This window comes from Cavia porcellus, unplaced genomic scaffold (genome assembly GCF_034190915.1).
Source record: "Cavia porcellus strain 051 isolate PalLab524CR breed Dunkin Hartley unplaced genomic scaffold, mCavPor4.1 scaffold_19, whole genome shotgun sequence".
NCBI classification, from domain to species: domain Eukaryota; kingdom Metazoa; phylum Chordata; class Mammalia; order Rodentia; family Caviidae; genus Cavia; species Cavia porcellus.
Window position 1 is genome coordinate 43,104,411 of NW_026947502.1, and position 27,730 is coordinate 43,132,140.

The 27,730-nt window shown below is 49.6% G+C and overlaps 3 protein-coding genes and 1 long non-coding RNA gene across 5 annotated transcripts; 3 read left to right on the forward strand and 1 right to left on the reverse strand.

The window, feature by feature from the left end:
• Positions 1-4,469: 4,469 nt before the first annotated feature.
• On the forward strand, positions 4,470-6,101 carry Ly6d (lymphocyte antigen 6 family member D). Its single transcript, XM_003473198.4, has 3 exons — positions 4,470-4,600; positions 5,279-5,377; positions 5,583-6,101. Exons 1-3 carry the CDS (start codon positions 4,549-4,551, stop codon positions 5,816-5,818), a joined length of 387 nt encoding a protein of 128 aa, XP_003473246.1. The 5' UTR covers positions 4,470-4,548; the 3' UTR covers positions 5,819-6,101.
• Positions 6,102-16,776: 10,675 nt separating this feature from the next.
• On the forward strand, positions 16,777-22,278 carry Lynx1 (Ly6/neurotoxin 1). 2 transcript variants are annotated; one of them, XM_063230968.1, is made up of 4 exons: positions 16,777-16,799; positions 18,291-18,467; positions 18,643-18,744; positions 18,936-22,278. In XM_063230968.1, the coding sequence occupies exons 2-4, from the start codon at positions 18,416-18,418 to the stop codon at positions 19,130-19,132; spliced, it is 351 nt and encodes a 116-aa protein (XP_063087038.1). In that variant the 5' UTR covers positions 16,777-16,799; positions 18,291-18,415; the 3' UTR covers positions 19,133-22,278. The 2 variants fall into 2 exon arrangements, with proteins under 2 accessions (XP_063087038.1, XP_003473334.1); XM_003473286.5 differs by lacking the exon at positions 16,777-16,799 and adding an exon at positions 17,178-17,381.
• On the reverse strand, positions 20,414-27,652 carry LOC106028408 (uncharacterized). Its single transcript, XR_001202020.2, has 2 exons — positions 26,931-27,652; positions 20,414-25,437 (listed from the first exon to the last, which is right to left on the reverse strand). It is a non-coding gene; the product is annotated as an uncharacterized LOC106028408 (long non-coding RNA).
• Positions 23,382-26,639, forward strand: Slurp2 (secreted LY6/PLAUR domain containing 2). Its single transcript, XM_003473287.5, has 3 exons — positions 23,382-23,514; positions 25,798-25,902; positions 26,280-26,639. The coding sequence occupies exons 1-3, from the start codon at positions 23,382-23,384 to the stop codon at positions 26,414-26,416; spliced, it is 375 nt and encodes a 124-aa protein (XP_003473335.2). The 3' UTR covers positions 26,417-26,639.
• Positions 27,653-27,730: the final 78 nt, after the last annotated feature.

Here is a 27,730-nt window from a genome sequence, read left to right on the forward strand (position 1 = left end):
CAGTAGGTAACCCTTGCCCAGATCTCTGGGTGCTGGTGCCAATGGTTCCCGTCAGCCAGGCATGAGAACTAGTTTATCTCTATTAGAGATCTAGGGCCCAGCCCTTTCCAAGAGCAGGCTGCACCCTGCAGCAGGGCACAGCATTTCAGATTCTGCTCAGTCTAAAAGCTGTTCCTTGGATTTGTACCCTGACAGAATTTCGTACTGTAGAGGACCATAAAGGATGAGGGACTGACATAGACTGAGACAGCTGGCCCTGAGCTTTGGCCCTTGCCTAGCCCAGCAAGACAATGTGTATTTGGGATCCCAGCAGGTGACCCAAGACTTGGATGGGGCCATTCTAGCCTCTGGGAAGCAATGAGCAAGACCCATGTCTAGGGCTGTGGCTCTGTGTATATAGGTGACTCCTGCACGAAAAGGGAGGATTATGTAAGAAAAGCCTGAGGCCCAGAGGTCACACCCAGCTACAGCTCTACTTGCTAGGTGAGGATGAGCAAGGTCCTGGCTGTGTTATCTGGGGTCCTTCCTTTGTGTACAGCTGTGCAGTTGAAAAAGACAGAGCAGCCAGTGGCAAATGTCCCTCTCCTGGTTGACCCACAGAACACTCAAGAGAGACAGCATGAGAGGACCTGACAGGCAGGCCTTGATTCCCTGGTTGATACTCCTCCCTTCTCTATCATTTGGTCACCTACCATTAAGCTTCAGCTGAGATGGCTCCATCGAGGTGGGTCCTCCTAGAGACACCAATTATGCCTTGTTGTCACACTTTGCAGTGTACCCATAGAGTATTCCAGAGGTCTGTCTCTCCCTTTGGCTGGTTTGGGTGAGGTAGAAAAGAAGCATCTATCTGATTCATTTGTGCCTTTGATGGCTATGAAGCAGTATGACTTTTCTGGAGGCTGTCTGCCTTTCCCCCTTGCTCCCTTTGCTTCTCCTTCCACCCTAGGGAACTGGGACATTTCGCTCCAGGGCCCTCCCTAGCTATCAGACAGCCATTCTCCACTCCAATATGAGTGCAGCCAGGTTGTATGGGGCCCCTCTCCTACTCTTCCCTCTTCAGTCAATACTATTGCATTTTTGAAAACAGAGGTGTACCCAGGAGTAGCAAAGATCAGGAAGACACAGATCTGATCCCTTTGTTTTCACACCCAAAATTCACAGCAAATCTTCCAAAAGATTCCCTGGTTTCAGCCCTCATCCTCAATAAAATATATTTGCAAGTTGTTACATAAGCAGCACTTTCCAGACACTTTTTGGGTGTCTGTCTAGGAGAGGTCTCACCGGTTTATTACCCTAGCATAAGCTGGCATTGGACAGTGACCAGTAAAGTCAACCTGTGGTGTCCAGCATAACTAACATCAGATGATCCTGGCAGAAGCAAGGATCAACAACTGACTGTTCTCATCTGGGGACATTAGAACTGCAAAGAATCCTTAGCTGAATGCCAACATGGGGGCCCTGAGCACTGGGCTCTGACACGTTCCTCTCCTGCTTTGTTATATCCACAGTGCTGGCTTATGGAAAATCCTAAAATGTTGTGGAGTGAATGAATGAAGTACCTTGAGATACAGAGAAGCAGTTGGGCCCCTGGGGTGTGGTCAGGACAAATTTTCACAGCCACATGAGGTTGAAAAAGCTTCCAGCTCAGTGGGTCTGATTGTTTGTCCTTTACTTTCTCCTTCAGGTCTGGCAAGGCCCAGGGCTGTACCTTCAGAAAACCTGGAGCAGGCTTTCTCGAGCCAGGTACTTTCCTCTCTGGCTCTTCAAAAGCTCAAGCTAGGGAGATGACATGGGAGAGAAGCGGGGAACAGGGGGAAAGATATGAGCAGGAAATCTCTGCTCCAGACAGAGATTCAGACTATCCCTCAACTTCCTAAGCTAGCCAGTGGGTTCAGACAGTGGACAAAGCTAAGGGCAAAATAAAGTAGTTGCTTGCCCAGTGCAACTCTTGGCCACTGTCCCTGATGCTAGTATCCTGAAGACACAAGGCAGGTCAGACCCAGGACCTGGGCCAGAAGAAAGGGTCTGGAAGAGCCACGCTCTGAAAGATGCTGCTCCTCAATGGAAAATAGGGAAGGAAGGGTCCGTGGGCAGAAGAAAAAGGACTTAGATTACTCAGGCTCTTCAGCTCCTCTCCAAGGTTGGCTTGGCACCTGTTTAGGCCTTTAGGACCCACATTTCCTCATCAGCCAAAGCGTGCTAGACAGGTAGAGATAAAGGACCATGAAGGCTCTTCAGTCTTTTCTACATGAACTGACTCCAAAGCCCCAGCCTGGTCATTGCCCACAGGAAATCTTCCTTGACTGCCCAGCTTCTCAACTGCCATCACCAGAATCACTCTCTTTCTCCTGATAGCAAACTGCCTATGGAACTGTGCCATCGTCTATCTGGCAATGGCTAGGTCAGCAGTTTACATTCTCCCAGCAGCCCTAGTGGGCTTTAGGCCCTCCTCACAATAGAACTGGGACACCTGCCATCCCAGCCTCCAGGACACATCACTGTCATTAGGCCTAAGTTCCTGGGAGACACTGCCCAGCTGCTCAAGCTGAGCCCTCTACTCCTAGAAGCCCAGCAGTCCTGGGCCCCCAGCTTCACTGCACACAGCAAGAATTGCAAACTTGTTTTTCCAGCACATCCCCTGTTGAGTCACCACTCTGTCATCAAACCCTGAGTTCGGCCTTCCAAGGCCTCTGAATCATCCACCACCAATCACCCATGAATCTCTCCATACTGTGAACACAGAGACTGCCCCTGGGCCTTCACTTGCATCCTCCAAGATCCCTGGGCCAACACCAATGACCCCTTAGCCTTTATGTAGGTGCTGCTAAGTCCAGGAACTGCTTCACGGAGAGCCACATGAAGAACTGGCAGCACTCTGACCTCTACTGTAGCAACAGCTTAATCCCACCTGGCCTGCCATGGTTCTGACCCCACCCCACCCAAGAACCCATGGGTTTCTAAGAGTTGCAGCCTGGCCACCCTTCCTGCAGCAGGCCATGACCATCTGCCCTCATGGGCTCATGTCCACCAGCTGCTTTGTGAATGAGAAGGGAACAGACCAAGGCATGAACTCTGTGCCCAACCCCAATTTGCCTGCAAGAGCCAGGGCAGAACAAGGCTCTTCAATGTCCCCTGATGCAACCTGAGCAGATGGAACCAGCATAGAGGGCCGTCCCTGCTCTAATTATGTTATAGGATAGTTTCTTTAGAAATAGTTAACCAGTTAAATTTATTCCAGGCCCTTTTGTCTTAACAAAGAATTAGATGAGACAAGCCAAAAACAGTGCCAAAAGTTTATTTGAAAAATGAGAGGTGGAGGGGTAAAGGAGTAGCTGGCTCTGCAGTGAACTTGGGCTGAACAAAAAAGGTAAAAAGCAAAAAAATGAAAGTACATCCTGGTCTGGAAGACACAGGGCGGGCTACCATAAGGAGTCACAATGGTGAGCTCCCCATGACATCTGTATTCTCATATGCAGCCTACATCTCATGGGAACACACAAAAAGTTTTACAATATGGGGCCTTGGGAATTACTTGGCAGCACTCTGGGGTCTTATAACTGCCTGGCCTCACTGCCAGCTTTGCTGTACCCTATCTCCTATCTCAGCTAGGCAGGTACTTAGAGACCTAAGTCATGAGGGAAATGAGCACCTCCTATGAGTGCAAAGGGAATGAAGAGGGGACTCTGCTCCCCCACAGAAATCAGACCGTCATTTGCCCCAGGACCTTGGGTATTGGGGCCTAGCTCTGAAGATCCCTCAGCTTTGGGGGGACCACAACAGAGATAAAGGGACCTTATGAAATAGAATGACTAAGGTGCTTCTGGGGAAAGGCAGGCCTGAGAGCACTGGAGAGGGACTCCTCCCCTCCAAGGGAAGGGGTTCTGGGGCCTCAAGGGCGGGAGGAGGCCTGGGGGAAAGATGAGATGATGGGAAGTGCTTCTGCCTCCCTGACAAATGAGCCAGTCTTCACCTCTACAGCCCTGCCCCTCACCCATCAGCCCCAGCCATGGACAGTGCCCCACCACCTTGGGGTTGCATCCTCACCTGTCCTCCACCTGACATGAACTCTGGTTTCTACTACCCTGCCCCTGCCTCTTCTCATCTGTAGCCACCTAAAGGGTTCCTTGATCCCGGCTCCACTAGGCAAGTCCAGCCCCCAGGAGATCAGAGCCTAGAAAGGCAGAACCAGTGCTTCCTGTTCCTGCCTTCCTTACCAGGGGCACCCTAAAGCACCCAGTATAGGCTGAAACTGAAGGGAACTACACAAGGGAGGGAAACACAGAACAAAGGCACAAGACAGACACAGACAGACAGCAAGAGAACTGATGGAGACCTAAAACAACAGAGAAAAGATGTGACTAGGAGCCGTGGTCCCTAGAACTGGAGAGAGCCACAATGAGCTGGGCTGGTGGGTGTGTGCAAGACAAAGTGAGACAGGCCCTGTTTAGTCATTGGCTAGATGGCTTCCAGCCTTACCCATTTGAGCCCATCCCAGCTATAAGACCTGTGGAGAGGAGGAGCCCCCACTGCTCCCCAGTGACACTGAGGATGAAGACAGTCCTGCTGCTCCTTATTGCCCTGACTGTGGCCCTGAGCCCAGGTAAGACACTGGGCCTGGGGGCCTGGAAGGGTGGGCAGTTTTTGGCCTCTGCACCTGAAAGATGATCACCAAATGCTAGAAGCCGGGAATTCAAGCTCAGAGACTCCTGATATGTGAAATGCTTGACTTTCGAGGTTTTTTAAAACAAAATGAACCTATATTTGTGTCTCTGCCAATCACGGATTTAAAAAATTTCAGAATCAGAGAAGCTAAGAATCAATTATAGAATCACAGACACTGTGTTGGGGGTACATCTGGGACTTGGCCTTACACGCATCCCCAGGGTCATCCAGTGCCTGCAGCTAGCCCCTCTCTGGGCCCTTTCCCTCCCTGAGAACTCCTAGAGGCTTTCCCAGGGAGTCGTGAGTGTGGTTGGTGGGAACAGTAACCTCCTCTCACAACTGTTTTTAGCATAAAGCCAGGGCTCTCTGAGGCCCTAGAAGAAAGGTCTCCACTGAACTCCACCCACGCCCCCCCCCACGCCCCCCCAGCCCTGCCTCCTCCAGAGGCTCAAGGTACCGAGCACATCTTTCTTGAGCTGCATGTGGAAAATGGTCCCTGTGTGGTCTGGGGACCAAGTGGGGACTGCCTGCACAATGGCTACAGAGGCTCTGCATTGGGTGGTCCCTTGGGCAGAGGAGGCAGGCCTGGCTGACATCCCTGTCCCACCACCACCAGCCTACACACTCCGCTGTCATGTGTGCAGAGACACTGGCAACTGCAAGAATCCCCAGAACTGCCCTAGCAGCTCCCGCTACTGCAAGACTGTGATTTCAGGTGAGTGGTAGCCTGGAAGGCCCGGGGCCTGGGAGGACCATCCCTGGGCAAATGGGTAGGTGTGATCCCTGTAATGGTCTCATCATAATGGAAATCGTGACCTCAGAGGGGCCAGTGGGAGTAGGACTGGGGCTGCATGGGTGCAAGCTGGAATGCATGGAGGACTAGGACTGACACCACTCCCACTCCCCATTCCCATGTACAGTGGAATCTCTGGCAGGAAACCTGATGGTGAAGAGCTGTGAGAATTCATGCATGTCTGCCAACAGCCAGCAGGGCCAGGTCAGCAGTGGTATGGAGTCCACCTACTGCTGCACGGAGGACCTGTGCAATGAGAAGCTGTTCAGTGCTGCACCTGGCAGAGCCCTGCCGAGTAGCACCACCTTAGGCCTGGTGCTGGCGTTAGGGCTCCTCGCCCTTCTCCTGGCCCCTAGTCTCTAACCTCTTCCTCTTTCATTTCTGGAGTTACTACAGCCCCCTCTCTGGCTACACATGGGTGCCAAACTCCCAAGGCCAGGGACTCCTTGCAGGCGGGGGCCCAGTCCTGGTGAATGCAGGACAATTACAGAATCACAGACACTGTGTTGGGGGTACATCTGGGAGTCCCCCTGGGAGGCCAGCCAGGCAGCATGGAAGGCAAAGGACAGGTTCCCCTTCCAAATTTTCTATGTTACTTATTTTTCTACTCAAACCTCTCCATATAAATAAATGATTTCTAACCAGTGTGGTTGTGGAAAACAGGAATTGGGGCAGGTGACCCATTTCTCACACTTGTCAGTCTTGATGGGGCAGCCCTATATTGATAGGATGCAGCATCTCTACCCTGACAGAGAGAAATCCCCTCCCTCATCCCATACCCTTAGGTGGCAGGACCTTGTCAGTACCACCTGAAGCCCCAGAGGTATGGGATACTCCTGGGGTAGTCTAAGCAGAGCTGGAGCAGGAAGCATGGGCCTAGCCCACACAGCACATAAGACCCAAGCCAAGAAATGTAGGTCCAAGAAGTTCTAGATAGCCCACAGCCTTGGAGTCATGCAGGCACTCTCTGCACAGCCCTGGCCCAAGGCAAGTGCCCCTGCCATGGCTGACCTCATCCTGGAAAGCACAATCATCATCAATCCCTCGGCCAGAACCCATCCACATCAGACCCTTGCCCAGACAGACAAGAAAAAGCTCTTTGAAAAGAGCCACTGACCACAGCTGCAGAGACACAGAGATAACAGGAGCCAGAGCTTGCAAAAAGAGCTAGGCGGGCATGGCTTGGCATAAGGGCTAGCCAGAAGGCTCAGGGGCAGGGAAGGGCCTAAGAATGGCACTGGGGTTGAAAGAAGCTGGGCCTCCAGCCAGTGTCTGAATTCCTGCTCATTGCTTGGATTTTGGGCATCCTGACTGAGTTCCTGCCTGGGTTTAAACAGTTTTTCAAGTATGAGGCTATGAGGCAGATAAGAGAGAAAGTACCCAGCAGATGTCCAAGCAGGCAGCCTTCCCCCTCCTATTCCTGAGAAGTAGGCTGGCCCCACACTCCAATGGCAATGACCCTCCAAAGATGCATGGGGTCATTGCAAGGTTCTGACCAATAGCAGGCTCACACCCTGGCAAACCTGGCTTGGCTACACTGCTGTGGTCAGCCCTGACCCAACACAGTGGTGGGGCAGCTGATGGAGGGCCTAGTGGGGTCCTGTGCCCTGAAAGGAGTATCTTCACCCTCCTTGCAGCTCTGTGGAGGACTCGGAGGGGTAGCCAATGAAAAGCCGAATGTGACTCTAGGCCCTGGCTGTTGACTACCCCCAATCCACTGCCTTCCCTGAAGCCCTGGGATAGCCTGAAACTCCCAGGTTCCAAGGGGTTGGCCCCACTACGTCTGCCATGTTGGCCCCTTCTCCAAGAGCAGGCTCCACCTCCAATTCTCCTGCTGTTCACTCCTGGTCCTAATCAAGTGACCTTGAGCCAGGTGTTCCACCTCCTGGGGCCACAGTTTTCCACCTGTGTGCTTGGTATCCATGTAGTGTAGTTAGTACCATATGCATATTGCCATCGCTGAAAGCACTTCCCCACAGCCCTCTGCCACAGCATAGTCATCCCCACAGTGGCTCTGTGGTCTCTCAAAGGTACCTTCCCCGAGAGAGGTGCCTCCTGCCCACTTCTGCCTGCTCCTTTAGGATAAGAGGCCTTTGAGAAAACCACTTGGTAAAGGATCTGGCTGAGCAGAGGGCCATACACCATCCCAGTCTTTGTGGCCATGAGGAAGTGACCAACAAAGCATGGCCACCAAGCACCAAAGAAGGGAGAGAGCACCATCTGGCGGAGGGGAGGGGATGTCTGGGGCACTTTGAAGGGTGGTAACCAGCATGAGAAATGCCCAGGCAACATGGATGGGGCCCATTCTGGTGGGTGGCAGCATCCATGTTCCAGAGGCCCAGGTTCCTTGTGTGACCTTGCCAGATTTTAATGCAAACCCAAGGGTGAAGCAGCTCCCACCTGGACTCCATCTTCCAACCTGTCATTCCCAGGGTCTAACCCCAGTTTTCAGTGTGGCTCACTGGCAGTCCTTTGGGTATAGCCAACCTGACTTGAGCCCTACCTAGGACCCTTCTCTAATCTCAGCTCCCAGTGGGTCTATAATGATGGGTGTCCTGTGAATGTGGACAGAGCCTTGGCCAGCAGGAGCCACACCCCAAATCTGGTCACTGGCATTCCTGACAGATGGGCTCCCACTGCCCCACCCAAGGCCAAGACTGCCTAGTGAGTGGTGAAGGGGAGGTGGTATGGAAAGGTGGCCCCCAGAATTCAGGGGTGAGGTGCTGGGCTGTGAGTAGGCTCCTTAAGACTCAGGCGATTTTCTCTCTACTTTAGTAGAATTGCTAGAAGTAGTCAAGTATGATTTCCACAGAGCAGATTTTCAGGGGAATTTTGTAAAAGGGGCCTACGGCATCTTCTGAGAAGGGAGGCCAGACTTACCATTAGCTTGCCAAAAACATCTGTAGTCTTCACAGCCCTGTCAGGCTGGCCACCAACAGGAAGGAGTCTGACCACTGTGTTTTCCTGGCACCCAGCATGGGCCTCCTTCCTGCCAAGGATGCAGGGGCAGCTACCAGGAACAGCTGGAGCTGGCTTGTCCTCCTTCTGGTCCTCTCATGGACATGCAGACCTGGATGAGCTGCCATGGTGTCTCCTCCTGGACAATCCTGAAGAACCAGCTTTGAGGCTGATGGTGCCTCCTTAGTGTTTGGCTTTTTTTATTTTGATTTTTCTCTTATTTTTATTACTCCCTTTATTTTGCTTACTCTGGGTTTTACTTGTTCTGTGTTCAGGTTCTGAAGGTGGAAATTTGGGTCCTTTTTCATCTAAGGAACTTTCTTCTTCTCTACTGCAGTAACTATGTGAAATCTTCCTCTAATTCTGCAACTGCATCCCATGTGAGCCATGCATTCATTTTCATGTAGTTGGAAATATTTTCTCATTCCTTATTAAATATCTGTTAGGTTAAAGAAGACCTATGGTGAAATCAAAAAGATAATCAGTCAAGAGAAAATTTAAAGTGGAAGTTCATCGCCTCCAACAGTGGTACACACCTGGGTCATGAGTTCAGTAGTCAGTCTTCAGCCCAGGGTGTTTGGGATTATATACATGAGGATCTGGGATTAGGACATATGGGTAAGGGTGATTGGACAGAAGGGAACAAAGTTAGGTTGCCTGATAGTTAAGCTCTGTTTTCTAAGTTAAGTTTCCAGGTACTTTCCTCGTGGGTTTCTACTTTTTAGAAATGACACGGCCTATATGTCAGGAAGGAAGTACCACATTCTCTCCTCACAATACCTCCTTTGACCCATCAGTTATTCAGAAATACATGGTCACCCAGTTTATTTTTATTTATTTTTTAATTAATTTTTCTAATTAGAGAAAAAAGCAAAACAGAAAAAAGTAGAATTTTTTTTAAAAAAACAGTAAGAAGTCACTAGTTATAGACTGACACAGCCACTGTGGAAATCAGTATGAAAATTCCTCAAAAAACTAGGATTGAAAGTTCCATTCAATCCAGCTATTCTTCTCCTGGGTATATTGCCAGAAAAAAATTGAAAAGGACATGTCTCAGCAATATATGTGCACCCATGTTTATAGCAGCACAATTTTTAATAGCTAAATCCTGAAAACAACCCAAATGCCCATCCATAGCATGGATGAAAAAAATGTGATATTTTTATACAATGGAATATCACCCAGTTTCTTAATATGTAGGGATCTCACAGATACTTTTGTGTTATTAAGTTCTCAGTTAATTCCATTATGGTCAACAAAAGTAGTCTGTATGACTTTGATCTTTGTAGTCTGTATGACTTTGATCTTTGTTTCATACTCAGGATAGAGATTACTCTGGTGAACACGCTTGATAAATAAAGGTATACTCCCCTTCTGTGGGTGGACTGTTCTAGAAGTAAACTAGGCACAGTGTTGTTTTTGTTTGTTTGTTTTGTTTGTTCATTTGTTTTAAGTTAAAAATTCCTTAATTTTTATTCCTGGTACTATACCACAATTTGCAGGGCAACATACCTGATGTAATAAAAAGAAAGAAAAAGCCAAAGCCACAATGGAGGAAAAACTTCAGGAAGGTACATCTAATTGACACTACATTGCATGAATCAAGAGCTGCACTTTTTGCAAACTGTGGCTATGACAGCTCTGAACCAGAAAGGTTTCCTGTTTAAGATGTAGTTTCTAACTATGGATCCTCGCTCCTTCTGTGCCAGACTTTTAGAGTTCCTCTAATGCACCAGCTCCATAATCATCACCATGGGGCCTGCCAGAGCTTCTTCCACCAAAATTGTTACCCTTCATGGATCTGATATTTGATTGCTATTGTCCACTATAATTCCCAAAATCCTTACAGTTCCCAACACCACCACAGTTACCACCACTAAAATTTCCTCCTTCATTGTAACCGTCGTATCCTCCTCTAACACCACCTTGATTTTCCTATGTTAGTCTACCACCACCATACCCTCCTCTACTACTGTAACCAGGTCCACCACCACTATCACCTCCAAATCCATTATTATCCACCATCACCTCCTCCCTAACTACCTCTGCAGCCACCTGCCTCACCACCATACCCTCCTCTTCCATCAAGTTTCTAGCATGGCCAAAATTCCCTCCACCATTTCCAAAATTTCCTCTATAACCCATAAACTTGCCAGACCCATCTCCATGACCTCTTTTTAATCCAGCAGACTGCATCTCTTATTTAGAAAGGGCCTTTTTCACTTTGTAATTATGCCCATTAAAATACTATAGTGTGGTATTTCTGAACAAAAATTTTATCAACTGTATTATGATCATCAAAAGTTACAAAAGCAAACTCTCTCTTTTTCCCATTCGGCCTGTCTTCCATAACTTCTGTGGTTTCAATCTTTAATCCTTTTCAAATAGTCTCTCAAATTATATTCTTCAGCAACTTCTTTAATACCACCAACAAAAATTTTCTTCACTGTTAGATGGGCACCACGCTTTACTCTACAGAAACAGCTCCCTTTGGTTCCACTACAACCTATTAACTCTGTGTGATCGAATACACATTGCTGTCAATACCTCTTTAACACAAGTGTAAGTCACAAAACTGAAGCCCCTGGAGCATTTTGTTTGGGGATCTCTCATTATCATGCAATCTGTGAGTGTGCCCCATTTTTCAAAATGTTCTCTAAAACTGTAAAAACTCAGACCACCAATGAACAGTTCCCTCAACTGCTCTGGTTCCTCAACTTCCCTCCTCCCCAAGGCAGCAAAGGTGACGGCTGGAGTCTGGCGCAGTGGTTTTGAGTGTCGTCCACATCTTCAGTCCTCCACCTCCTGTCTGCTTCCATCAAGTGTAAGAGAGAAAAAGCAGAATATGCCATCTGTTGCTGTGGATTTCCTTGTTCTTCTTCAGGCCTATCAGGTATCTGTTGCTTTGCATCTTCTGAGGCTCAGCTGTTCAGTTGCAAACATTTAGGTTGCTCTGTCTCCTCATGAGCTGACCCTTCTTGGCTTGGATATGACTATCTCTTCCAGGCTGTCTTTGCCCAAAATGACATTGTTGCACATGAATGTAGTCCTTCCTGCCTTCTTTTCCCTGGGGATATCATGGTCTTTTCCTTTCTTTTTGTTTTTAATGTCTTTGTAATTTCGTGTGCCCCCTAGGTTTCTTGACTTGATGTTCTTTTTTTCTCCAATTCAGTTTGTGTTTCATCTGAGACATTTCTACCACTTGATGTCATAATTAGTTTGGTTGAGGTTAAATCTACTATCTTGTTCCTGTGTTCTATTTGTCCCATCTGGCTTTTTCTTTTTCTTTCTCTTTCTCTTTCTTTGTCTTATTTTATGAAAAAGGACTTACGATTCTGTTTCATTTCATTTGCTGATTTATTAATTAAAATTATTTGATTTCCCTTCTTTTAAATTTTTTTTATTTTAAAGATAATAAGATCCAACAAAACAGGACAGAACAAAGTCAATCAGAACAATGCAGCAAAATTGGTACAGAACTTCAAAGCAGGATACCGAGAAAACAATAATAACTACCATAGTGTATCTTATCTTCACAATAGTTGTCCATTCCATCAGGTATAGCAAAATCAAACCAAAAACAAAACACTATAAAACCAATCAAAACAGAGCATTGAATAAAGCAAAACAATTAATCCAAACAAAGCAAAACAGTGAAAACAATATTGGACTTAAAAGACAAGACAGAAGGAAATCCCTTGTATTTGCTGTATTGCATACTGTCATCCTCCCAAGAGATGCTCAGACCACTGGCCCCAGGCCTGCAAAATCAACCAAACTATACAAGCATTTAGTTGCTTTATGTACTTTAGTTGCTATCAATTTAGTCTGTCCTCGAAATCATCCAGTTGCTGAGGAGGGGGAGGGTAATAGATGGTGTTTGAGTCTCAGCCCATGTGCCAGTAGGTTCACAGAAGGTGCTATCTTTTCTCTCCCTGGAATGCACGCAGCTTGCAGGGCTTACCAGACAGCCTGACTAGTTGATTTCTTGGTTGGGCCTCCAAGACCCAGCATGGCTGATTCTCAGGAGATGCTGACTTTTCTCTTTCTTTTTATTCTTTTACTCATTACTTTAGTGTTGTACTACTTATCCTCAACTTATTGTATTCTACCCTTGACAAAGATTTATCAAGCCTAGTATGGTGATGTACATCTGTAATCCCAGCAACTCTGGGGGTTGAGGCAGGAGTATTACTTATAACAGGGAGTCAGAGGCCAGCCTGGGCAAGAGATCCCTTCAAAAAAGCAGGAAGGAAGCAGAAAGGAAGCAAGCAAAGAAGAAAGGAAGGAAAGAGAGAAAAGAAAAGAGGGTGGGAGACAGGAACAGAGGAGAACAGGGAAGAGAAAGAAGCAAAGAGAAGAGGAAAAAGGAAAAGAAGAAAAGAAAACAGGAGAGCTTCACCGTTTCCTACCCAGTATAATAAACTCATGGCAGTGTGCTTCCATTTTTTTCTGTCCTGGTCTCCTGTGGTGTTATTATCATATATTCTTCCAATTTGCTGAAAGTTCCATAATAATTATTACTGCCTCTGCTTCCAATAACCTTCTAAAATGATTTACAACTTGGAGACACTACCTGATGCCTTGCATTTCTGATGCTTTGGACTGCTCTGTGTAGACCCATGTTTCCCTGGGCTGTCGCTTCCTTTAACCTGCTTTCAGATGAAGAAAGGTTTTTGACTTGTTATTCCTGAAACTTTTTATTTCACCTTCATTTTCAAAGACATTTTTGCAGGGTGATCATTCTAAACTGAGAAGTATTGTTGGGAGCCGCGGCCGAGCCCGGTCGCCTTACTTGGCGGACGTGAGGCCTGTAGGAAAGAGCAAAGCCTGAGCTAGATTACCCCTCCCATCGAGTGTGCTAAGATGGCGCTTATCTCCTGCTTCCTGCTTGGTAAACAACCCGCCCTGTAAGATCTCCTGCTTCCTGCTTGGTAAACAACCCGCCCTGTAAGATCTCCTGCTTCCTGCTTGGTAAACAACCCGCCCTGTAAGATCTCCTGCTTCACAACCCGCCCTGTAAGATAGTCTGCCTAGCAACAACTGAACCCTATAAAAGTGAGTGCCTCTCCCGCCAAGAAAAAGAAGAAGAAGCAAAAGAAGCAGAAGAAGCACGCAAGGAGCCGCGGAGAGCGGACCGGTAGAGGCTTCGGGACAGACTGTAGGGAGAAGCATGCAAGGAGCCGCGGGGAGCGGACCAACAGAGGCTTCGGCCGGGAGGATTCCCGGGCAGGCTGTACGGAGAAGGAAAATAAAAGAAAAGGTTGTCCACTGCCAGACTTTGTTGTGTGTCCTTCCTGCCGGCCGGGAGTGACACCGACAAAGTATGATTTCTGTTTGTCTGACTCAGTGTTTGGGCAGGTTTAGTTACTTGACTAGTATTTTAGACTCCAAGGTGTCAATCCTTATTGTTTCTGAAACAAATCTTGGTGATTCTTATCTTTGACCCTCCATACAAACTGTGGGTTTTTAGATGGTTTTCTACCTTATCACTAGTTTTAACCGATTTGATTACAATGAGCTTTGGTGTAACACTAGGCCCCCATATTTCTAATGCCTCAAGGTTCATTACACTTCTGGGTCCCATGAGTTTAAGGTATCAAATTTGAGCCTGTTTGGGTCATTGTTTTCCTGGTTATCTTTTTCTTTACTTTCACCTTTTCCTCTGGGGCTTCAGTTTCACAATTTAAAGTTTCCCACAGCTCCCTGGTCTTCCATTCAATCTTCTCAAACTTTTCCTTCTGTGATTATTTTTTAGTAGTACTAAAATGTGTCTTCACATTCACTGAACATTCTTCTGCAATGTAATCTGTTGTTAATCCCCCTCAGTGTATATCCTTTTTATTTTATGAAAAAATAAAACAAATTTTCATAACCAAATAATGAGATAATAATATCATTAGCTTCAAAGCGATTACTTAGAACAAGACACAAGCCAAAAAGAGTCATACAAAAAAGAAATAAACAGATAATAACACAAAGTTTCTGTTCAACAAGACAAACTTCCTATAAAAAATTAGCATATATATTGAAATATTTTTAAAATAATTGAATATGCAATTTGGGCAATTATTTGAACTTCTCCCTACTTCCTACTTATCTCGCTTCTATTTTGCAATTTGTTTGAATATAGATACTTAGATAGTTTCTCATATAAGAAAAATCATATATTTGGCGTGTATGCCCAATTTATTTTGCTTAACATTATGTTCTCAAGTTGCATCCATTTACTGGCAAATGACTCAATTTATCTTTCTTAATGGCAGCATAGTACTTCATTATGTATAAATATCACATCTACTGATGACCATAGATGCTGTTTCTAAGATCTAGCTATTATAAATTGTGTTGCTATAAACACAGATATGCATGTAACCCTGTAATATGATGATTTTAACCCTTTTGGGAAGATGCCTGGAAAGTGGATAGCTGAGTCAAATGGAATTCTTATTTGTAGTTTTTTAAGGAATTACAATGATTTCCATAGTGGTTGTATTAGTTTACAGTCCCATCAACAATGCCATAGAGTGCCTTTTTCTCCAGTGTGTATTTTCATTTTTTTTATTTTCCATGTTCAGAAGCTCATTTTCATTTTTTAAAAAAGCCTTCTATGTGCATGCTATGTCCCTTCTAGAACATACAAAACATAGTATCTTTCTCAATCCCTTGGCCTCCTATCATTTCAGCGGGGTCATTTTTGGGTTTCAAAAGTACATTTTCCCCCATTGTGGGTCAAGTGAGTATTCTGTTTCTTTGGTTGGCTAGAGGCATTTAACTGATGTCAGGTATATCATCAGATGAATTTTATATTGTTGTGCAATGGATTTTTAAAAATAATTTTGAGTTTTGTTCCAGGATATAATTACTTGAGGAAATTATGTATTTTGGAGGCTTGCTTTTAGCTTTGTTATTTGGAGCTAGTGTGGCCTAGGACTATATAGGACTGATTTGACCCCAAAGTTGCTGACCGCACCAATGATGGCCCAAGTGGTTTTGTCTCACAAGCCCACAGATGGGTCCCCTGCCCCATGCCTGCACTGTAGATTTTGTGCCAGCTCTTTTTGTTGCTTGGCCTGTCTTCCAATAGGTTTTCCAAACTCAGGCACTAATAGGAACAAAGTTGAAGATTCAGGGAAGCCTTCTGCCTAGCTCCCTAGCTCTCTTCTCTTCCGCACTCTTGCCCGATGGTTTCCAGCATCATGCCCTGTCTGAGCTCCCTAACCTCCTTAAGTGGGAAATTTAAACTGTTCCAGAAAGAGCCCAGCTACATGGATGAAAAGGCTGAGATAGCTGAGACTAAAGAAATGCATACAGATCCTGGATTGCGGAGTGCAACTTAGTGGTGATTTAGTGATGGAAGCATGGTCCTGGGAAGCAGCAAGTCAGTGGATCCATGATTTATGTCAGATGGAGGGGCACATGTATTGGTCAGGAGAAACATCACTTGGATCCTGCCATGCCCGGTTTATCCCTCAAGAACATCAACCAAGTCCTGGCACACAGGGAGCTAGGATTCAGCTGGAAAACTCCACACACCATTCTGGTGGGTTTGTGTATTTATGGTCTTCTGGGAAACCATAGCTACACAAGGATGGTCTTAGCAGTTACAACTCAAGGTGGCTGTGAGCAGACAGAGATGGGTCCACACAGAGCACTATTGGGTTGCTGTCTGTGCTATGTCTTGCAGTTCCCCTCCTCTGTCCCTGGTCACCCAAGGGTCACTGCCCTGTGTTGCCTGTGGAATCACATCTGGCTTATAATAACAAATCAAATACTAATCATAAATTGTATAAGTGCAATAAATAAATACAATAAATATGATGATGAGTAAAATAGTATTTCGTATACTTTATCTATTTTTCAGTTATTACAGACAAGGTAGTAAATGCAGTTCCATCAATTTTCTCTCAAAAGATGCCGGAGCCGGGACCCAGTCTGACTTCTCCTGGACTGTACACCTCCAGTGGGTGTGACTCCCCAGGACAGGGATACTCGCCACCCTCAGTCAGGAAGTTCTATCTCTTGCCCTCTCCCTGGTTCCTGGGACATTTGGGACAGGACTATTTGGCGAAGACATTGACCAACTCATCTGTTTTGCCCAGACTAAAGGATTTTATTACTCAGAGTCCATTTTTAAAGGGTAAAACCATTTTTAGGGCCCATGAAAATCCATCAAATTTTGCCTAAAACAGAATTTTAAAAATAAAGCAAAATATTTAAAGTTATATAAAAATAATTATCTGAAATTGGAGCCGCGAAGGCGAGAGGGCCATGAGAATCGGGGAGATACCTCCCCTCCCAGGACGCCACAGGAGCACCGTGGGCGGAGTCCTCTTGGGACCGAGGCGCACATAGCGCGCTCACTTGGAACCCGCAGAGCTTGGAGGTTTGCGCAGGGGCGGGAAAGTCTCAGTAGGCCGACTGTAGCGGGCCCAGGTGACAAGCGTTCGGGCATTGCGCGCGCACCTGAGAAGTGCGAGGATGTGATGCCAGGCTGGGGGATTTCTGAGCCACTGTCGCAGTCTCCCATCCAACCCAGAGAGCCTGGCAGGAGCCTGCTAGGCGATCACCTCGGGTGACAAAGACGAGGAGTGGGAGGGGAACGGCCTCAGAGAGGACCGAGACTGTGACCGCGATGGGGGGAACAGGGCAGGGACCCGACCTTCGGTGAACTAATACAGCTGGGGGCGACGGGGCGGGGCGGGGCGAGGGCGGGGCGAGGGCGGGGTCTGCTGCGTGCCCCAGCAGAGGGATGCTATCTGCATTGAGCTAGAGACTAGGCGGCTACTTCCAGGACTGGTCCGGGCGTGGCCTGCAGTGAGTTTTATGGGTGGGGGTGGAACCGAGCGCGAGCCGGGGCGGCGCCTGCGGAGGCCCCGGCCTTAGCTGTAGCAATGCTGGGTGGGTGCTGCGGGAATCGCGGACCGACACACCGTTAGATCGAGAGTGGACCTGGGAAATCGCTGCGGTGAGTACTTGGGCGGCCAGCGGGGGCTGGTGGTCGTGAAGGTCACCTCGCCGGCGCCCGGAGCCTTCCCTGGGCCGAGACTGCAGTTTCTGGGGCGGGGCTGCCAGGGAGGGCGGGAAGCACTGGAGCCGCAGTCCTGAGACCTGAGTCGGATTCTGAGCGTCCCAGGTTGGTGCCTGGGAAATTGGTCAAGGAAGACGTTGTTTTCTGGAGAGTCTAATTTGGTTCCCCGGGCGGGGACTGGCACGAATATGGCGGCAGGGCAGAGGCAGTCGTCCAGATCCCCAAAACCCCTTACCAAAGAGCGGACATCTCAAATGCAAACGCGAAACCCTGCCTAAGGAATCATCCTCCGCCTTGCGCAGCCGCCTTCGGAATGCATCTCCTCGCTGCCGGCAGCGGGCAGATGCAGGCCTGAGGAACCGGTGCAGTGCTCCAGAAATCTTGCTGGGTGGGAGAGGGTCCCCAAAGAGGGACACCCCAGAGCTGCCAGAAGAGAACCGGGTCTGGTGCGCAGTCAGGCCCTGTCTAGCCCCCTCACCGGCCTGCTTGGAGGGGAGGAGTCTGTGTGCCCCTCCTGTGGCCCGAGCACACGGTAACACCTCCTCCACCCCGCCACACACTCACCCCCCCCCAAACCTCCACCCCCTACAAAGGCCTGGTTTGGGCCTGGCATTCAGATCTTTCCCACTTCCCAGGTCGCCCCTCGATGGCACTGACCATCACCCTTCAATCTGCACTGGCCTCTTGACTTTTGTGGATGCTGGGCACCTGTTGGAAGCTCTGGCCTCTGCTTATTCCTCCTCTCATTTCCACACCTTCCTTGACACTCACAGAGTTGGTGGCCCAGCTGGACCTGCTGCCTGCCCAGGTCCTGCACTGACCAATTGTCTTTGTCGCCTTCTGCAGAACTGCTGAATCTCCCACAGACCAGGAGCTCTGGAGGGGCAGGGAGGGGCTCCAGACCCTCAGTACATTGCACCTGACCCAACTAAGCTGGATCCAAATATCCACAAGCTCTCTCACCTCCACTCATGGCAGCCCTGTTCACCCTGTTCTTCGTGGCCCTGGCGGGCCTGCCTCTGGGTGAGTGGACAGAAGTCAGAGTGGTGGACAGGACCAATTTAGAAAGGCCTCAAAGTCGGGAGGCTGACCAGAATTCCCCACGACACCCTCGCCTTTTGACTTCCCTGCCCTGGGGAGGGTCATGGGCTGGAGAAAGGGGTTCTCCCTCTTCTGTGACCCTGCACCTTGTCCTCAGCCCAGGCCCTGGAATGCCACGTCTGTGCCTACAATGGAGACAACTGCTTCAACCCCATGCGCTGCCCAGCCATGGTTAGATACTGCATGACCACGCGTACCTGTGAGTCTGTTGGCCCCTGCTCAGGAATATGTTGGTATAAGAGGGAGGGTCCTACATGCCCCAGGGTTCTTCCTGGGAACCCTTGAAAAGAGGACCAGCCCTAATGGCCCTGCATGCTGGCTTTAGGCCAGTTGGGAATCCATCTCTCTGAGGGCAGTCTTCTTGCCCACCCCCCCATCTGTCCTCTGCAGACTATACTCCATACAGAATGAAGGTGAGCAAGTCATGCGTGCCCAGCTGCTTCGAGACTGTGTATGATGGCTACTCCAAGCATGCATCTACCACTTCCTGCTGCCAATATGACCTCTGCAATGTTGCTGGCCTCGCTGTCCCGGGTGCCCTGGTCTTCGCCCCCATTCTTCTGGCTACCATCTGGAGTCTGATTTAAGCCCTGCTCCCCCAGGAAGACCTGCTCAAAGACAAGCCTTGGACAGTTTCACCTTTTCACACTGCATACCTTCCCCTACTCTCAGCTGTCTGAAATCCCTCAACTGTGTCAGGGCCCAGGGTTATCTGTAGCACTCCTACCCTCCAGCCACCCACAAGGCCTCACTCCAAAGCTGTTAGAGGGCTAGTATGTGGGACTGGACCTCTCCAGGGGGCCTGACCTTGGTGGGCAGACTGGGATCCTCATCACAGGCAGGGGAATCTGGAACTACTTCTGCAGGTGCAGTCAGTTAGCCCGGGAACTCTTACTGAATAGGAAACTGTGCAGCAAGAACCTGCTGCAATCTACAAAGTAGGTGATGAGTGTGCTGGAGGGGAAGGGGAGATTAGGAATCTGCTGGTGGGTAAGCAGGATCTAGCAGGACTTCTCTGCTTCCTCCTGAAGCCTGCAGCTGTCCAATCCAGGTATGGGATGAGACCACTTATGGAGACCTTTATCACCACACCTGTCCCAGAAAGAGGGCCAGACCTGGAGTCACATCAGCTCTTGACTTAGTATGACTCTACTTCAGCAGGCCCCTGAGGGCCCCTCCTGCCTCAAAAGCCATCCTAGGTGCAGGAAGGAGGCCATCTTGCTCAGCCAGACCTGCTGACTTCTCCACCCCTGCCCCCACCCTGAGTGCAAGCCAGAGGTGCTGCTATATTTGGTCCACCCTGTACACCAATGAAAGTCAGATTATTCTGGGCAGGACAGCACAGCAAGTCCTGCAGGAGAAGGGGAGGGAATGTCCCTGTGTCAGGTGTCAGGAGAGGGACAGGGTAAGACTAGCTGCCAGCAGGGACAAGGCACGGGAATGGCATGCCAATCTAAGATCACTGCCTACTTCTTGCAGGCTGCACTTAGCTCTATTCATAGATCCCTAGATCAACCCCAGCAGAATAAGTGTACAAGTATCCAGCCCACATCTGCACTGTTTGCCTGGAGTCCCATGGGCCCCTTTCACCTTGATGAAGTCTACAGGGAAGGCTTGAGGTCTCCCCTGGGCTAAAGCACTCCACTTCTCTAAGCATTCATTAGTTACTCCCTAAGAATAAAACTCCAGAGCAGATTTAGGAGGCACAGTTCTGCCTAACACCACCATCTGAATGTAGGTGGCCCAGGGAGGGCTTGCCTCCCCCTATGAGCTACAGTATGTCCTCTTCACTGATAGTGCCCCTGTTCTGGTGCTGGATGAGGGACCCCTCAAGCTGGCCCACCCAGGAGGATAGGATAGCACTAGTTTTCTTGTGGAATTGTCCCTGTCCCAAAACATACCCCTCTTATAAGACCCCTGCTGGATGTTGTACCCTGAGAGCTGCTTGGAGCTATGCCCAGAATGGGCTCCCTTCCCTAACCTTGTACAGACCTGGAGCTCTGTTCCTGGGACTGAGGGTACTCTCCTGTCACAGTTTTTCCCTTGAAGGACTGGTTTGGGGGTGAAAGGTGAAATGGAAGGCCCCTAGTGAGGGTACATTTCACTTGCCAGAGGAAATCAGAATTCACACAAGGACAGGAGAGGAGAAAGGACAAGTACAGAATGCGCGGTAGCCAGTACAAGCCCAGGTCCTGCTGGGAGGGGCCAGATGAGGCCCTGAGTCAATGGGAGATGACTGAGGAACTGTTATCACCTTGCTTGTGCAAGTCCATTACACAAGCAACGTCCTCAGCCAGAGCTGAGAGGGCCCCACGTTTGACCTTCCTTTTGTCTCAGTGGGATGCCAGCTCACCTGTGGTCTCAGGGTATTGGAGACACCCATCTAGGTGCCACAGCAACCATGCTGTCCTTAGCCCGGGATTCTCTAGGACAGTATGCTGCTTGGCTGGTCTGTCCTTGGTCTTGTCAGCAGCCCAACACAGCAGGTGCTCAATTAGTGTAAGATGATGCCACTGCAGTTTAGGGAAACTGGGGCAGTGGTATTGGCTATCTGGTCTTGTCCAGGGTGGTGTGACCAACACCCACTTACTCCCACTACTCATAACTGTAAGTGCTCCAGGGCAGCCTGCAAGCTGGGGACAGAAGTTATGCTCCTTTACCAGTGGAAATACCAAGGCAAAGAGAGATAAGTTGTTAGTTACCCCAGGCCAACTGGCTCCCTGCTCACTCTCACCCCACTTACTATGCAGGGTTTCTTTCCCACCAGCTTCAGTTCACTGGGGCTCTGCATCCCCTTCAAAAAATCTTAACATGTTAGCCTTTTCTAGAACTGGAAAGCTTAGGGAGGAAATCCAAACCAGAAGCCTCAGGAGACCAGGATTAGAGTCAAGAGTCAGGCATCCAGTCCTGTCTGAATGCAATGAAAGAGACATGAGGTGGAGGGACAGAGAAAAAGGCAAAGGAATATCAGGCACCATGAGGCTGGCCCTTCCCTGGGGCCCCAGTGCTTTGACCCAGTCAGTGACCATTCCTACTCAAGGTGCAGCAAGAAAGAATCTCAATATGATTGGTCACCCAGGGTTCTTTCCTCTCAAGAGGGGCTTCCTGATGCTCTGTAGCATCATGGAGTGGTACATACTTTCCATAGGATGTGACAGAGACAGGAAGAAGAAACTAGCACTGAGGTGTTGACCTGGAGGTGCAGCCAGCTGTGAATGCCCTGTGCAGCAGGTCCCTCTCCTGCTAAGGACACCTATGGCCAGTTTCCCTGGGCCCCACGAAGGGAAGGCAGACAGATAGCTTCTTAACCTCCCTTTTGTCTCTGATTTGTTGCAGTGCACTTACGTTTCATTTACAAACTTGAAAAATAGAAAGAGGAAACTCTTTTCTTCCCATACTATTCCTTCTTGAGCATGCTTCATGAGTCCCACAGCTCTGGGTACCCTAGGATCACAGCTCCAAGCCTGTACCCAGATACCTGTGCCCAGATGCCTGTGCCCAGCTAGGACATGGACACAGGAGGCCATGCTGTTCTGATTTTCTGGGGTCCAGGTGCTTTCTTTACCCATCTTGCTGCAGCAGCTAATGCAACTTTAAGCTCTAACCCTTGCCCTGATCTGGACCTGAAATTTCACCCTTAGGCCATAGCCCCTTCCACACTGTATACCCAGCACCTCAGAGAACCCTCAAGAGCATTCCTCATGAAATGGATGAATAAATGGACAGATACACATGTCTACTCCTCTTTGCTATCTCCTAGTGTGCACACTCACTCAGTCTCAGCCGTGTGGGCCCTGGACTGCTATCCACCCTATTCCTTCTATGTCTTGGCCTCTTTCACCTCCCCTGGTCTTTCAGCTGCCTGGGTCCTGCTTATCCAGCCAGATACAAAGGGCAAACAGGATTGCTGAGAGCCACTCATTTTGATGCAAGAAATAGACGCCTCCTAGCTTCCCCTGAGGGGCAGACAGCCCTGGGGAAGACTGGGAGTAGAGGAGTCAGGTGACAAATTAGGACCTCAAAACACTGCTTCCAGACTGTCCTCTAGCTTTCAGGTTCCCAAGCCCATTTTTCCAGCTCCTAGGAAGAGGGGTCTGAATCTGCAATCTTCTCAAAATTGTCTCCCTTTGGCCCACCAACTCCGTCTCCCTCTCCCTGTGGCGCCCACTAGAGAGATATCATGGTATTGAGGGAGAGCACAAGGTCCCCTGAGTGGTAAGCTGACTCTCTGAGTGGCCTCTTACCCATCCCCAGCCCTGCTGAGTTTTGGCAGTGCTCCTTTTAGCTCTTACCCCCTCTTGTGGGCCCCCTTATCCCCAAGACCTTGAAGAATAGAAAGAGGCAGCTCTCCTGTCCCACTGGGCAAATATTCATGGATTCTGGGCCCCTGAGTACCATACCAGAATGGTCCCCCACCTGCACAGCACTCCCTCACCTTCCTGGAGAGGCAGCAGGCACCCAGTTTCCTTGGCTTCCCTGGGACTGAAGGCCCATTTGACAAATGGAAAGTTCTAACCATTTCTGGAGGTCTGGTTTCCTGACTCCCCCTAAGGTGAGGTGCTGAAGGAGGCTTTGGCTTTCCACACACAGGAGGCTCTATTTGCATCTTGCAGAGTAAGGGCTGGGCTGGTTGCCTGTGCCCCTCCCCTCGCCCAGTCACTGAGAGAACTACCCTAGGCCTTGCCCCTCATGATATCCCTAGTTCTGACAACTGGGACATCTTCTCCATGTGGATGGGGAAGAAGACCTTGAGGGCACAGTGACACAATCTCTGGGCCAGGTTGGTCCCCAGGGTGACCTAAGCCTGGCCCATCTCCTAGCCCAACCAGGCTCCAGATGACTCAGAAGGGTGGGGGTGGGAGCAGCCATGGGTATAAGGAAAAACCAGGACACCATTCTCATCCTCACCCTGACAATATGCAGCTTCCGAGAGGACTCCTGATGGTCATGGTTTTGAACCTGGTGCTGGGTGAGTCCAGGGATCGGGCTGCTTTTCTACCCCTACAGCTCTTACCCATCCTTCCAGTCCAGGCCATCACCAGCCTACGGCTGTGACTGTACCTCTGGGGGAGTCCCTTTCCTGTCCCCACCCCATTCAGGACACCGGCTCTTCCTGCCTACCATTCTGTCCTCTGCTCCAGGTCCTCATAGCCATTCTCCTAACATCACTTCCCTAGACTCCATTCCCCTACCCCAGCACAGACTTACTGTAGGACCCTGAGCTCAGCATAGGAAAGGTTTTGTCCCTGTCAAGGCAGGGGCTCTGCCATCACCAGCCCTCTCTCCTCCCTGTATGTACCAAGGTCAGTGTATTTCAAGGACATCTCTGACCCAGAGATCTCTCCCTACAAGAGCAGACCCTCACCCGCTTCCTCTGTGGAAATCGCACCTGCCTCAGGGACATAACCTGGGAATGACTCTTCCAGTTGGAGGAAGGGCCTGTGGTTTCTCTCATGAGTGCCCCATGAAACATGCTAAAGCTGGGTGTCTGCCCTGCCATCCATAGGTAACGCCATCTCTGAGGGCCACAGCAGCCTGTGAATGTGGCTCCCCTACTCCCAAGTGAAACCCAAGGCTCGCCCAGCCCAGAGCCCCGCAACCAGAAGGTCTGTCCCATGTCTGCTACACTCAGAGCCCACCCTCATGGTCCTTCCTACTGTAGAGCCCAGGTCTGGGTGCAGGGGCCATTCAGGGTTCCATCCTGTTGCTCCAACCCCTCCCCAGTGGCTAATTACTGGGAGCTAAAATTTCCTCCCCTCATCAATAAAAATGCAAATGCACAGAATAAGGAACAGAAATCCTTTTCTTGATGACCAGTCTTTGCCCTCACCCCCAGCCCTAGAATTCTCTCGTTCATTCCTTCTACAAACCTCTCCTGAGCCTCATTAAGTGCATGAGCGGGTTCTAGTTTGATGAATGCCTTGAGAGGACCCCAAGAATGAGAACAGAGCCCTAAGGGTTGGGCACGGAGAGGGGAGACCTGGGCAGGATGACCGGATCATTAGGGGTAGAACCCTGAAGTTGGAGTAGGCATGTCAACAGAGGCCGTGATCTCTGCCAAGATACCACAGAGGCCTTGCAAAGCCAGGAGGGGCTGGGAGCAGGCCCAGAGCAGAGTAGTGGGAGCTGGAGGCAGCTTCTCTGTAGCTCCCTACTTATGTCCTGCATTGCCATTGCCCTCAAGTCTGCTGTGCTCATCAACTGGTGTCCAGAATGACATGTCCCGTCTGTCAAACTGAGGTAGCCTAGTGGGGGGCGGGGGGAGGCACCAAGGCTTTGTGCTGCTCAGCTCCCTCTGCAGGGGTGGCAAACAATCAAGTTTATGTTTGTGGCAGAGGCTCTGCTATGGTCTGGATTTCCTGTCACCTGCTGCAAAGTGCATAACTTCTGGGCTGACAAGGGACTTTGCACCTGGAGGTTGTGGTGGGAGTAAGCTGCTGCAGCCCTTAGGAGCTAGGATCCAGCCTCCCAGCAGGATTCCATGCACCAGCCCACTGGGAAGGACCTGACTCAGTTTCTTGAGCATAGCTTGAGGAGGTCAGGTGGAACTTCTGTCCTCTGCAGGTTCTAGCGCACCCTAGGAGCAGCAGGCTGGGCGGGCCAAGGGACTCTTCTCTACACGTGAACTTGGGGCAGCAGATGAAGAAAGAGAAGAAAGCCCAGGAGCAGCAGAGAGAATGGACATAAAACAGAGTGTATGGGGAGGAGCAGGGCAGGGCCCATGGGACAGAGCACAGGGTAGAGACATAGACACTTATTTTCCAGGAAAAAGACAAATAGAACTTACCTTACATTGCACACTCCTTTTGGTCAATCTGGCCTTAGTTTTATAAAGGAGGGAAAGACCCCCTTATCTCAGCTCCAGAATGGCGGTACAGTGGGCCTGTAGGGCCTAAAGGTGGAAATAGGCATAACCACCTCCACTCTACTTCCCAGAGAGGTCTCACCCTGCTCTTTCCAGTATGTGGCATCTTGGGCAAAGGGACACAGCCCAGCTGATCCCAACATAGTCACTTGTGTCCAATGACAGCAGGGCTGAATGCCAGGATCTGGCTTGGCCCTCAGCTGAGGCTCAGTATATGGTGTATAACCCCTTAACATACACACACACCCCAAAGTCTAGATGGACTGAGAAGCTGGCTCACAGAGTAGAGGCTACGGACAGGAGTGGGTGCTGGATAGAGATGTGGTGCTGGGAGTTGCAAGAGTTGCCACTGGCTTCCTATGTGCCATTGTCCATCCCCACTTGCAGCTACAGCCCAGGGCCTGAGGTGCCACCGGTGCAAAGGCTTTGGAGGATGTTCCCATGTGTTCAACTGTCCAAGAGGCTCCAGCCGCTGCATCACCATTGCCACACGTGAGTGGGGTGGGCAAATGGACCAGCCATACTGTTCTTGCCCCAGTTGGGAGACCTGGACTCTGAAGTGGAGCCCAGTTCAGGTGCCTAGCAGGTCAGGAACAGAGCAGAGAAGCTGGCTAGAGCAGGGCCCAAGCAGGGGTTGCATGTGCCTGGTAGTCCATGCAACTTTGTTCTGTTTCTCAGCCTGACATTCCTGAGGGACACCACTCTCCACCCTAGATAGTGTCCCTGTGAGGGCCAGCAAGTATCCCCTTAGTGGCCTACATGCTTGATTTCCTGGGGGTGGTCCTCAACTTGATGGTGGCAGGTAGGACAAGGGGTTTTGGGTAGCTTAGAGCTGCAAGGATATCTGTGATTTCCCTCCTACTCCCAAGGGGCCCCTATCAGCTTTAAGGACCTGCCTCTGGTCACCAAGATGTGCTACAGGGGCTGCCCTGATGTCTCCAGCTTGGGCTTGGGTCCCCACGTGTCTCTCGCCTGCTGCCAGTTCAGTCTCTGCAACCATGACTGAGCACCTCTCCACAGCCAGCCAGCGTGACAGCACCTCTTCTCCAGCCAGACCTCACCCTGAAGCCCTGTACAGCCAGACTGGCTCGCTTCACTCCAAACCCTGTCTTCCTTAAGATGTCCTGCATGAAGTCTTGCCCAAACCCACCTCAGTGCAAGCTGAAAGCCCTCCCTGTGTGATACTTCCCCACTCCTGACAATCCCCCCAATAAAATTTAACCAAATCACATGGCCTGAGCTTTCAAATGAGACAGAGCAGAAGGCCACAGGCCAGTCAATTCAGGCAACATCTTACCTCTTACCACCTCTTTCAAAATGTGGCCTCCTCGTCCCAAATAGCTCCTCCCAACCCACCTTCCCCTACTACCAGCCCTTCCAGCCCCCAGCTAGGCACAAGGCCTAAAAGGCATAGGGGCCACATGTGGGTTTAAGACCCTCAACCCAACTGGCCAAGGAAAGGAGAGCCAGAAGCTGAACAGGGAGGGGTAGAGCCTGGGGTGCCCCTCTCTGTCACTCACCTTGGTGGTCTGGTGGGAAAACTGCCACCTCCTTGATCCAATACCTCCTTGTCCCTCCTTCTGGACCAGCCTTCTGTGTTTTCATCTTGTTCCCCTTGCCTGCTTCCCAGGGAGCATGGCCTATCCTCCCATACCTGGTGTGCCTGCCGTGGGTATGGATGCTGCCTCCAGTTCTTGCAGTCCCTGTGCCAGCCCACAGGCCCAGGGACGAACAGTGTGCCAGAGGCAGGTGATAGAGTTGCCGTCTCAGCTGTGATCACTCATCTCAGGGTGAATACCTGGGGAGTTTTGCAGCTGATGTTTGTGGGAAGTTACTCTTTTACTTAGCAAATATTTACTTACCAGCTAGCTCCCAGCCAGGCCCTGGGTTGTTTTTGGCCTGTGCTTTTGGAGACATTGAGAAATGTCAGCAACTGCAGACATATCAGCAACTTCCAGGGGCTTTCTGGTTCCTCCTGGGCCAAGTTTATGAGAAAATAAATAAGAAGAAGCTAATGCCTGTGAGAATGGGGTGCCTCAAGCAGTGAGTGACCCAATGAACAGTGTCATCCTAGGCAGAGAGAGACAAAGACAGCTGGACAAATTGGCAATGCAGAAGAATGTGGAGATGCTATTGGTGGCACTCAAGACAGTAGCCACACTGGCTAATCTGTTCTGACATCTCTCACTAAGTCACAAGGCATTTCAGTACAGTCGAAGACCTAAATGTAAGAACACATTGTTTAAATGGTAAACAATTTAGAAGAGAAAAATAAGTCATTCTTCAAACTTGCTTTTCTAGTCTTATAAACAATTAATGG